Genomic DNA, 11,698 nt, shown 5'->3' with positions numbered 1-11,698 from the left:
CAAAAAACACCTGAACAAAATCAACAGAGTTTGAGAGCATGTTTGGTCTGCTGCAACTGTCACGTTAAAGTACCTATTAACGACCTTGTATGGGCATTTTGAAATGATGCCAGAGGTGGTCATAAGTAACGATGCTAGCAATAATTGTTATATAACATTTACGACTGAGTGTATTATCAGCACAGTTCTACTCATTAATGAATAAGTCACAAACAAAGACTTGGCTGTCAGTAGTTTTTAATAACCTGCCTTCTGACAATACACTTTTGTAGCTCCAAAATTGGTCATTCTTGATTATTTATCATTATGGCTACTGTTACAACACTAGTTCTACCCACAGAGACTTCTCTTGCTTGCAGAGCTGCAATTACAGTGTTTGATGAACTTTGGTTTGTATCGAGCTATCCTAAGAAATGAAATGCAGCAATACAGCAAACATGCTGCATCACATATAGCCTGAGCTGTATAAATGTAATAAAAGCCGGAGTAAAAAAGAACACTTTTATTTTTCTAGGATGTGTCCTCACTACAGGCCTTGCAGCTTCGTTCTGAGAATTGTAGCACCTTTGAAGTCAGCCTTCTTAAGAATGCTGTGCTTTCCTTCCAGTGCAGATTGAACATGTTCGATTGCTTTAGGGATACCAGTTTCCAAGAGCTGCACAAGGAAAAAAGCTCCAAAGTTGCACCCAATCCACGTTGACATAGTTTCCTTCTTAACATGACGGACGATTACACCACAAAATGAATCTTGTCCTTTGTCACCAATGTCCTTGTCATGGGTAGCCATCTTTTTCAGAAAGAAACGTGCAGAGGCCTGGTCAAAAAGGTGCGAGCTTTCCTGGTCCTTGGAAATCGTGTAGGGAGATGCATCAAGGAGCGTCGCAATACTTTTGAATGCAACTGCTGCTTCACTTGTGGTCATGCTTGTCAGGATGACATAAAGGGCTATTGCAGTAGGGCCACCACCTGTTAAGAGTTCCTCGATGTTGTCGGCAATTGCCTTTGCAAGCCCACTTGCAGACGTTTTGTGAAGTTCCTGCCTGCGTACCTAGAATGAAAAAGGACATGTGTGCATAAGAGCATGCATAACATGGCAAGACAACGCAATAAAAGTGTTAGACTTTGCCACTAATTGGACAAGTTTGCAAGTTCAGAAATCTTCATGCCAGAATGTGAATAGCAGTAACAAACCTGACATGCTTGGACAGCAAGTTTTAAAAATAAGCAGACATTAAGTCCTATGCTATCAGGGGCATAATTCTTGACAAACACAATAAGGGGATAGGACACTTGAGGCCTGCTGTTTCGATGCTCATCATTTCAGTGATACATCACTGAAGCGATAGACAGCGTTCATGTCAAAGCACATACAAAATGAGAGTCCTGAGAATAATGCTGATACCAAATATTCTCTTTCTTTTCATCACATCCACGTTCATTGAGTTAGCTAATTAATGACCTATGAAAATGGCTTAAAGAAAAGTGAGAAATTGGTAATCTGGACAAGGTGATTGATTGATATATCAGATTTAACGTCCCAAAACCATCATATTGTCGCGGTACAACGCGAACAAAACACAGGTACACCTTGAGACAACAAAAGCAGCGTGTTCTCAACAGCTGAGCCACAAGATCGTCTTCTTCGGTCTCTAGTGAAGCTAGAGGCCTGCTACCTCGTGTACACTAAATCCCCCATCATCTTTTTCGTTCACATGTAGACACGCGTCATTTTCCTCCCTCTCAAAGAGCATCGCCACGATGCAAAGTCTGTAATGCAGTTTTTTTTTTTTTTTTCAAGAAAAGTCTCACGCAATCACTCGCTCACGTAAGGCTTCATGCGCACTACGTGAAAGAGTTCCGGATGGTGCTGGCGACGCCTTGTACTATACGAACTGTCGGGAACAACTTCGTGACATCACTCAGTCGTCGCAGCACTAGGTACGGTCCAAAGTATAGATATTCTTAAGAGCTTTTCGGAAAGTCCTCGTTTCTGTACAGGCGTCCATATCCATACTTTGTAGCCAGTTTGGTAGACGACTGTTCTGCGGTGAGCATTGTAGCGCCTGCATCGTACTTTTGCTGCTGGCTGATCCGTAAACATGCAAGTTGCCTAGCTTCTTCCGTGCGTTCCGTAAACGTGTCGGCGTCCGGGACGATGTCGCCTTCATGTGGTAACATTGCATCCAACATTGTTCGTACTTCCCGTCCATGATCGAGGCTGAACGGTGTCATGGGGGTCGTTTCTTGCTTGGCCGTGTTGTATGCAAACATTATGTAAGGCAAGATTTCATCCCAATTTTTGTGTTCAACGTCTACGTACATCGAAAGCATGTCTTCAGTGGTTTTGTTTAGACGCTCTGTCAGCCCGTTCGTTTGTGGGTGGTAGGCGGTGGTCTTACGATGCGTTGTTCCACTCAGCATCAAGACATGGCCCAAAAGAGCTGCCGTAAATGCGGTTCCTCTGTCTGTGATTACGACGGTTGGTGCACTATGCCTCAGTACAAGATTCTCGATGAAAAATCTTGCCACCTCCGCTGCTGTGCCTCTCTGGATAGCCTTTGCCTTGGCATAACGGGTCAGATAATGCGTCGCGACGATAACCCATCGGTTGCCTGCAATAGAAGTAGGGAGTGGGCCCAAAATGTCTATGCCGAGTAGGTTGAATGGAGTCGTTGGAACCTGTACAGGTTGCAGGAGGCCAGCTGGTTTAGCTGGTAGTGACTTGCGTCGCTGGCAGTCGAGACAGGTACGAACGTGGTGCTTCACGGCTGTCGTTAGTCTTGGCCAATAATACCTTTGCTGTACCCTGGCCAACGTTCTCGTGTAACCCAAGTGGCCAGAGGTAACCTCGTTGTGGCATGCTTTGAGTACTTCGTTGCGAAGGGCTGCTGGGATGACGAGCAGATAGGCAGATCCCGTCGACGAAAAATTTATTTTGTAGTGTACTCCGCCCTGTAAACAAAACGATGACAATACTCTTGCGAAAACTCTTGGCGCCTTCCGAGATCTGCCATCCAAGTAGGTAATTAAGCCAAGCAACTCAGTGTCGTCACATTGTTGCTGTGCAATGGCGGTCGTGTCAAGGAGACCGAGAAATGATGTTTCCTCTTCCTCGGGTAGGGTTGCTGACTCAATGGGTGAACGAGACAAACAGTCGGCGTGCATATGTCGCTTCCCTGACTTATGTATGACTTGCATATCGAACTCCTGTGGCCTGAGACTCCAACGCGCTAATCGGCCGGTAGGGTCTTTAGGATTTGTTAACCAACACAGTGAGTGGTGGTCGCTAATTGCTTTGAAGGGGCGGACATATAAATACGGATGAAATTTTGTAACCACCCATACCACGGCGAGACATTCCTTCTCAGTCGTAGAGTAATTAGCCTCAGCGGGTGTTAACGTTCTGCTTGCGTAAGGGATTACCCTTTCTGTGCCCTCTTGCTGCTGCTCAAGCACAGCTCCCAGGCCAACATTGGTAGCATTGGTGCGAAGCATCGTAGGGGCTCTCTCGTCGAAGTGGGCAAGAACTGGAGGTGTTTGTAGTCGCTGGCAAAGATCGTTAAAAGCAGCTTCCTTTTCATTATTCCACTCAAAGGTGACGTCTTCTCTCACGAGGCGAGTTAACGGTAATGCTAGGCATGCGAAGTCTGCGATAAATCATCAATAATATGCACAGAGGCCGAGAAAGCGTCTGACAGCCTTTTCATCGGTCGGCACAGGGAACTGTTCTTTGGCTGCGATTTTTTTCAGGATCGGGACGAACACCTGCATGACTGAAGACATGACCGATAAATCGCAGCCATTCATAGCAAAGTGGCACTTCTCAGGCTTCAACGTCAGGCCCGCGGACTGTATGGCTCGTAAGACCATCTCAAGCCTTTCAAGGTGCTCGTCAAACATTTCGGAGAACACTATGACGTCGTCCAGATATACGAAGCAGGTTTTCCTCTTTAACCCAGAAAGCACGGTATCAATGAGTCTTTGAAAGGTAGCAGGCGCTGAGCACAAACCGAATGGAAAGACCTTAAATTCATATAACACATCTGGTGTTACAAAAGTGGTCTTCTCGCGGTCTCTCGGGTCCACCTCAATTTGCCATTATCCACTTCAGAAGTCCACTGAAGAGAATATTGAGCATGTCAAAGTCTGTCGAAAGAGTCGTCTATACCCGGTAGTGGATATACGTCTTTCTTGGTCGCCTGATTCAGCTTCCAGTAATCCATACAGAAGTGCAGGCTGCCGTCCTTTTTCTTAACGAGGACTACAGGTGACACCCAGGGGCTCTGTGAAGGCTGAATGACGTCATCTTCAAGCATTCTGTCTACCTGCTGTTGTATCGCTTTACATTCTTTTGGAGCCACGCGATAAGGGTTCTAGTGAATAGGTCTCGCTGTTTCTTCGGTAATTATTCAATGCCTGGTTAGAGGCGTGTGGCCAACTCTTGATGTTGTCGAAAAGCAGTCTTGAAATTTGGCCAGTAGTTCAAGGAGTCTCCGTCGGTCGTCTTTCGGCAAAGTAATGCTAACGTCCAGAACAGGCGCTGAATCAAGATTTAGCGACTCGTCGACTACCGCCAAGCAGCCTTCGGCATCTACGACATCGTCGATGTAAGCGACAGCCGTGCCTTTTGGAAGGTGTCGGCGCTCGGCACTAAAATTGGTCAGCAGCAAGTCTGTGCGTCCAGCAGCAACTCTGACGATACCTCGTGCGACGGAAATACCGTGGGTGAAGAGCAGCGAGCTTATTTGATTTGCAACTCCTTCGGCGTCAAACTGGGCAGCGGCGGCCACAGAAACAATCGTGCATGACCTAGGAGGGAGAACCATGTCGTCATCAGTAAGACGCAGTTGGTTTGGTCACGCCTGTGAAGAATTGGGTAAGCCCGAACTGTTGCAAAACGTAATAAAGCTCTCTGGTATGTTGATGACTGCGCCATATTACCATGAAAAAATCCATGCCAAGAATTACATCTCTGCAGCATGCAGCGATAACGACGAACGACGCAGTGAAAGGAGAACCTCTGATGTCAATTCTTGTTGTACATCTTTCAGAGGGCATCAATAATTGGCCCCCTGCCGTTCTTATATGGGGGCCCGTCCACGGCGTGTTCACTTTTCTGAGGCTGTCGGCGAGGTCCTGACTAAAAGAGAAGTCGGTACCAGTGTCGACTAAAGCTGTCACTTTCTGGCTGCCAAGAAGAACACTAAGGTCGGCAGTCACAATTTCATCGTTGTCACGGCTTATCAGCTGTATGACGTCATGCTGTGGGGGCTTGTCGTCATCTTTATGGCCTGCAACCTTGCCCCGGAGGTCGCCGCCCTCAGTTTCCCCGGCGCGGGCTAGGTGAGGTGACCTTCTTGTATTAAGGTCCGCATAGAGCGGCGGTGTGACAAAGGCGAACACGCGGAAGACGGAGAGCGAGATCGACGTCTCAGACCAGGAGGGTGAGTACGCATTGCCTCCTCTGCAGTGGTACAGCCGTCCTCAAAGTCAGAATGGGCTCCATAGAAAGAGGTGTCGTCACGGCGTGGAGCGTACTCGTCGCTGGCACGTCGACCGTCAAACCAAAGTCGATGAGGATGGAATGAATCACCTCGATGCCAGCAATGACGGGCAATATGACCTGCACCTCCGCAGTGAAAGCATAGTGGACGTCTGCCTACTGTGCGCCATGCATCTGTTTTGCGGGTCGGTGAACGTCTGAGCATCTCCCCTGGTGCCGATGCCCATGGGGTGGCTGTGGACGGCTGGTTGTATGGCTGTAGCGTGGGTGGTTGATACAGTGTCTGCTCTTGCGGTGGAGACCAAGGGGCCAGTGGCTCTTGGTGGTACAGAGTCGGCATAGCGGGTAGTGGACGTGAGAGAGCGGCAGCGTAGCTCATAAGACGCTGCTTAGCTCTGATGGCTATCTAGGTCATCCAGTAGAACTCTTAAAGTCATAATGATAATGATTATGATGTGGCTAACTTTTTAAATTGGGTAGGTGGGGTTGAGCCATCTAATTTACATGCTACATGTACATTACTGCCACAGAAAGCATGCTTCATTAAAAAATATATGTCAATTGCAATTAGAATTTTCCATAACATTCACGTCATACTCAAACATATCATTATATAGACAGTTTCGATGTTTGTGCCGACCGGCCTACCCCGGCAGACTACCCGTGCGGCACTTCCGACAATGCTTTTTCAATGGTTCCGGTGGTGTTTTCGTGGGGTGTTTCAGTTGGCTACTCTGTACTTCTGGCGCATTCCTTTGCAGCAACGTGTAGCGGCTACATGAAGAGGCTCGATGTATTCACGGCAGGTGCAGGCAACACTGCTTGCATGGCCGATGCGCGCCGCGCAAAATATCCGTCATGGCGTTCTGATGAGCGTGGCTCCCTGCTCCGTGTTACCTCTGATAGTGGTCGCGCCTACACAAACAGAAAATGCATTAACTGCATGCAGGAGAAGTTTGTCGGCGAACTTAATTGGGCCACTTGGTTACGCATGGCAACGATGCGAATGCGCTTTGAAGATGCGGACCGGGAATTGACAGCGCCCACCTGTCTTTTCCTTGTCGCGTCTTCAAAGCACACCCGACATCGTCGACATACAGAAGAGTCGCTCGAAGCATTGTGAAGTTGTTCAATTCAGCTTTTCGACGAGAACTAGAAACCTCCCTCCTGCTTAACCGGGAACATATTTGCGTTTTTGTCTAAGCATATAACATCAGGATAAAACGCTTATTTCTGCGCCTGTGTCACATCGGATACTTTTTGAAGGGATCAACGGCGATTGGAATCGCTTGCGATCCGAAATGTTCATATGACTGCGAAATTATAAATGTACTGATTTGATGACGTCAACTGCGGCTGCAGGCCGGGTCACGCGAACTATTATAGTTTACTCACGAGTAAGCTTTTCATGAATCAAACTTCCAAGTTGAACATACCTAAATTTACAGTCCATGTTCACACCGCATTAGCTAGATGCATTAGCTAGAATGAGGCGATGTTCATTAGCGGCAAAAAGACAGGCGATGAGTCATTTGCTCGCACAGATGAGAGCCCACTCGCCGGTGTCGCTTTCAAAGAAATCAAATGCAACGACAACGAAACGTGGCCACCACGACCTACACTGCGTGGCGATTCATGTTAAGTGCGGGTATGTTGTGTCCCGTGTTGTTTCGAACAATGCATATAATTGATATCGCTGAAAACATAAAATAAACACCTTTGCGATGGATTTTCAGTGTTAGCTTTCACATTTTGATGCCCATTTCAGGCGTCAGTACACTTATGTGCCACGGGTGTAAGACGACAGTGGCTGCATGATCTGTTCCCAGTAATTGTGTGCCTTCGACTAGTCTAATGTCTGAGTATCGCCTCTGAGCCTTCAGTCTACGCTGAGATTGCCTTTGGTGAAGTGCAGAACAAACCTACGCGCTTTTAGTGAGAATTCAGTTTTCTCGCGTGATCGCTACAATGCAGGCGCTCTTTCTATCGTCATCGGTCAGAAAACGGAATGTTTTGACTAGCATATAAAATTAATTTATGCATGTAGACTGCATGCTGGCTTGACACAGCTGTGCTCGAGTTGCCAGCGCTTCAAGGAACAATTTTATACGCATAAAACGTCGGAACACAAGCAGCCCGAGCCAGCAACAAACACTAAACCACGCAAAGACAAGCGAAACTGGAAGCTTCCAGGGGTGGTTTTCCGGTGAACGCCCAATGTTGCTAGAGATCAGCAGGCTCTAGCAAAATCATCTATATGTTCACAATTATATCAGGATACCACGGCATAGATCCCCAAAAATGAACCTCTCTACTGTTAACGAGTAGACATTATGTAGCCCTTTTCGAAATCTCTTCAATATTTGACACAATTTTTGTCATTTCCTACAGTATTAAAGGGGCTAAAAACCAAGGAATGCTAATTCTCCCAGCAGCCAAGAGCATTTTTGCAAATAGTTTTTCCCTGTCGCCTCAACCTGGTTCTTGGAAGGCATGTGATAAACTGTCAGGAGCGAGTCTCGTGTCCTCACTTATGGCAAATTTCCTTTTTCACAAAGCATTGTTCTTCACTTCTAGTTTAATAGCATACTGCTAAAAAGTTGGGCTAATGATTATTGGTTATGAGGTTTAATCTTCACCCTCATGCAACTTCCTTTCACAATCACTGCTCCTGGAAGATGCATGTAACCTGCAATGGACGCCTAAAAAAGCACCTCAGACTGCAATAATGCAGGTGCTGCACCTCTGGGGCACATGGCCACAGTGGGAGGGATCAAGGCTGAGGTTGCCTAGAGACCACTGACAGGCTAAAAGGTATCAAAACAGCTCAATTAAAAATGGACTGCAATAATTTATTTTCCAACTTATGGCAAGAAACTTTCTCTGGCAATATTTTGTCAACTCTGAAAGAGAGAAATCGAGTAGTTGATCCTTTAAGTTTAAATACAGATCTGTGTAAATAAAGCGATTTTATACATCATTGTAACATGCTCATACACAAAGCAACGTTATTACCATGAACCTAAAAATCCACACACTTAGTATGACTTAGGTTCCACACTTTACTGACTAAGAGCCCTGGAAGTACCCGACACTGCTTGTTTTTTTTTTACGTAGTATTGACATAGCCGGTGACAAAAGCATTTGTCTCTACAATGAGCTACTCAGCAGTCTTTTTGGAAGCTTGGGAGTGTTTGCAGCTAACCCATTTTTACCGGGGCAGTCATATACAGTAGAACTTCTGGCGCTGGTGAACAATAACCATTAGGTGATATGCAGGTCGTTTTTGAAGATTTTCCTATTTCATGTAGGACATGGGACAACAGCTCGCAATGTGAGACAGCCCCGTGAATCGTGGGACACCATAAACCTTCACAAATGAAAGATGCCAGTACACTGGTGCCATATGCAGAATGTACAGGAAAACTGATATGAACATTTATAGACAAAATTATATTTACTGTCCCACCTCTGCAGCCTCTCCCTTATGCTAAATTGTATAGATGTATAGAACACTTGCACTGAAGTCATTAAACAGCCACACTAAAACACCAACTTGGTGGGATGCCAACACAGTGACGTCATGCAAGTATTACCAGTACACTGCATGCTGGTTCCTTCATTATTCATCAACGGCGACCCAATAAGATTTCAGCGACATCATTATCACACTGAATTAGGCTAACCACAGCGTGCTAAGCCATCGTGCTGTGCATCTGTGACATCACATACAAGCTACCAATACACCTAGCTTTTGTTAGGTATTCTGCAGCAGCGATTACCACTTCCTTGAATTTTTCATTAAGCACACTGACAATTACACCAGCTGGACTTACCTCTGGGTCTTTTTTGCTGGTGTTACTGCTGTCACCCTCCTTCAGAATGGCAACAACTTGAGGGTGAAATATGCGAGAGTCCCTTGGTGCAACGAGGTATGCCAACACTCTGAGCCCATGTGCATCCATCAATAATTCAACAGGCTCTTTCAACAACTCTGCAATAATGGTTCCTTCGATGAGTTTTGTGTCGTCCACAAAATCAAATATGGATAGAAGTATCATATAGCCATGCTCTTCTCGGGCAATTTTGGCAACGTACGTTTTGAACGACTTGATTATCGTCTTTCGGTCTTTTGCAGTTCCATGCCAGATGCACTGCATGGCGACACGTGCACCATCCTTCGTGTGCACCATTTGCACAAGCGAACCTCCAAGTGCTCGAATCATTTCGGACTTGGAGTTGGCATCGGCACTTTTGAAAAATTCGAGCATGAGATGGTGTATGATACTGTGCCGAAGCACTGGCTTGTCAATGATTTTCATGAGTGTCTCCTTCAGATTTTCAATCATTTTGGCAGAATCTGGGGATTCGGCTAGGGCATCTGCAAAAGTGATGACCTTGTCTCTCTTGAACAGGGCGAAATCGCGGCTGTAGAACTCCTGCAACATTAGGGAACGCTGCAAGGCATTGGCATACTCGTTGTAGATGTCCTCTAGGATGGCCGCAGCATCTACATGGTGCAGTAGACTCACGACTTGTGTGCTGAATGCTCGAATAACGTGCTGTTTCTGTTCAGCTGAACCGTTCCGAAGAATCTGCTTCACCATGAACTTGGCGTATTTAGACTTTGTCATTGCAATGATGATGTCTTTGACCTCATCAAAGATCATATTGCGGTGAACTGGCGTTCCCAAGTGTTCCATGCATTCGATCACTCTGGACGTGTCATGTGCGAAGATTAACTGCTTTATATTACCCTTGATTACTTTGGCCAGCTGGTTCAGCAACTCCTCGCGCCTTTGCGGTGTGCAGGACTTCAGTCGCAAATCTTCCCAAATTCGTTTCGCTGCTTTGGAGATCTCGTAGAACTTGTTCTCGTGCTTCTTTCGTTCTTGTTTTCTCTCCTTCTTCTTCATTTCAATCAGCTTGATTTTCTTCGGCTCAGATGCATCATCGCTGTTGCCTTCTGGACCACGCTTATGTGGACGATGATCTAACTGGTCGGTCGCACTCTTCGCTTCATCAGCAGCTTCGCTCGGTACTTCACTTATTGCTTGCGCCATTTTGCGATTAGCACTGCCAGATTTTCCATGCTTGCCAAGCTTACCAGCTGTAGGTGGGAATATTTTCCGGCTGCCGGTTTTCGCATACTTGCCTTTGACGTCTCCTGCTGGTTCACCACTCTTCACCTTTGGAGATAAATTAATGTCAACACGTTTTTGCTTCGGCAACTTCGTTACATTGTAGGACTTTGGTGGCGGAACTGCGGCAGTATTGAATGCACTTTTTTTCGTTTTCATTGCGCACAGCACGGGCCTAACTAAACTCGGACAACAAACACGTTGAGCGCCTGAACAACACGTGCAATCACCTCCGTGCGTGCAATGAATGTTTCCTTCATGTCGATGGTGACACGGCCAGACACGGCAGCCACAATGCTTACATACACTTTATACAAGTTTAAAACATTGTATTATTTTAACATTGTTTGTAATCTAAAAAAGTTTATAAAGCATATTTATGTCTGCAAAATAATGTAATTATTGGCAAAATTTCTAAAATTTTTTGGCATCACGTGTTTAGAGCCAATATGGCATCAACACGATCCAAACCAACACAATCAAAGCCATTTGTTGCAAAGAGGTACCGATGCTGGAGTAGGGTGGCTAGCCACCCTAGCTGGAGCAAGGTCGACTGTAAGGTTTGTTTCAGTTCATGCTTATCTTTTTGTGAGCTTCCAAACCAGTTCTTACAACAACGCTGCTTCTTTAGAAAGTGCCGTAAGCATTTTTTTTTATTTTTTTATCAACGTTTTCGAGAGGTGCTTTTCCACGGATCATAGCAAGATACCAAGTACGGTGGGCATTTCGAGATTTAACCGTTTTAGCGGCCGTTTGATCTGACTACGCCGTGTCCCTAATGCACACCTTCGTTGTATGGAAAAAACATGAACCGCTTGAGCGTTCTCAAAAGTACTAACTCGCAGAGGTGGGCGTAGCGTTTTGTACCTTTTTCTTGTGAAACTTATTTTACCGATTCTCACGTAGTTGATATTGCCTTGAAAGAACGAGATCATTGTGATAGTTCCGTAATTTACTACATAGCCGTCGTATGATATTGGCGAAAATGTACGCGTATGTCAGATTTCTTCTCAGTGGCTCTGATAAGTAGGTTTTTGGTAATTTAGTGACTGTC

General features: G+C 45.8%; 2 protein-coding genes across 5 annotated transcripts in view; one reads left to right on the top strand and one right to left on the bottom strand.

Annotated features, from left to right (window-relative positions):
- Positions 1 to 487: 487 nt before the first annotated feature.
- Positions 488 to 10,905, bottom strand: peng (Pumilio and CPL domain-containing protein penguin). Its single transcript, XM_037414006.2, has 2 exons — positions 9,340 to 10,905; positions 488 to 1,048 (listed from the first exon to the last, which is right to left on the bottom strand). Exons 1-2 carry the CDS (start codon positions 10,801 to 10,803, stop codon positions 527 to 529), a joined length of 1,986 nt encoding a protein of 661 aa, XP_037269903.2. The 5' UTR covers positions 10,804 to 10,905; the 3' UTR covers positions 488 to 526.
- A 181-nt stretch (positions 10,906 to 11,086) lies between these two features.
- LOC119161498 (torsin-1A-interacting protein 1) overlaps positions 11,087 to 11,698 on the top strand; it is a 51,190-nt gene continuing 50,578 nt past the window's right edge. Inside the window, exon 1 of one of the 4 annotated variants that reach the window (XM_075879145.1) lies at positions 11,087 to 11,199. Coding sequence is in view for 2 of the 4 variants with exons in the window: in XM_075879146.1 (XP_075735261.1) it covers positions 11,451 to 11,491 (41 nt within the window). In the remaining 2 variants the exon portion in view is untranslated. Of the gene's footprint in view, positions 11,284 to 11,359; positions 11,492 to 11,698 lie in introns of those variants that run through there. The other 3 variants (XM_037414010.2, XM_075879146.1, XM_037414007.2) reach the window with 3 other exon arrangements.

The sequence above is a fragment of the Rhipicephalus microplus genome, chromosome X (genome assembly GCF_043290135.1).
Source record: "Rhipicephalus microplus isolate Deutch F79 chromosome X, USDA_Rmic, whole genome shotgun sequence".
Lineage (NCBI taxonomy): Eukaryota > Metazoa > Arthropoda > Arachnida > Ixodida > Ixodidae > Rhipicephalus > Rhipicephalus microplus.
Note: the sequence above shows the minus strand (reverse complement) of the source record. Positions and strands in the feature narration are given on the sequence as shown.

Bases quoted from the DNA above. Each gene is read 5' to 3' on its own strand.
- peng (XM_037414006.2), bottom strand. From the start codon at position 10,803: ATGAAAACGAAAAAAAGTGCATTCAATACTGCCGCAGTTCCGCCACCA. The intron at 1,049-9,339 runs GTAAGTCCAGCT...TTTTCATTCTAG, and splicing joins CCAGCAAAAAAGACCCAGAG to GTACGCAGGCAGGAACTTCA.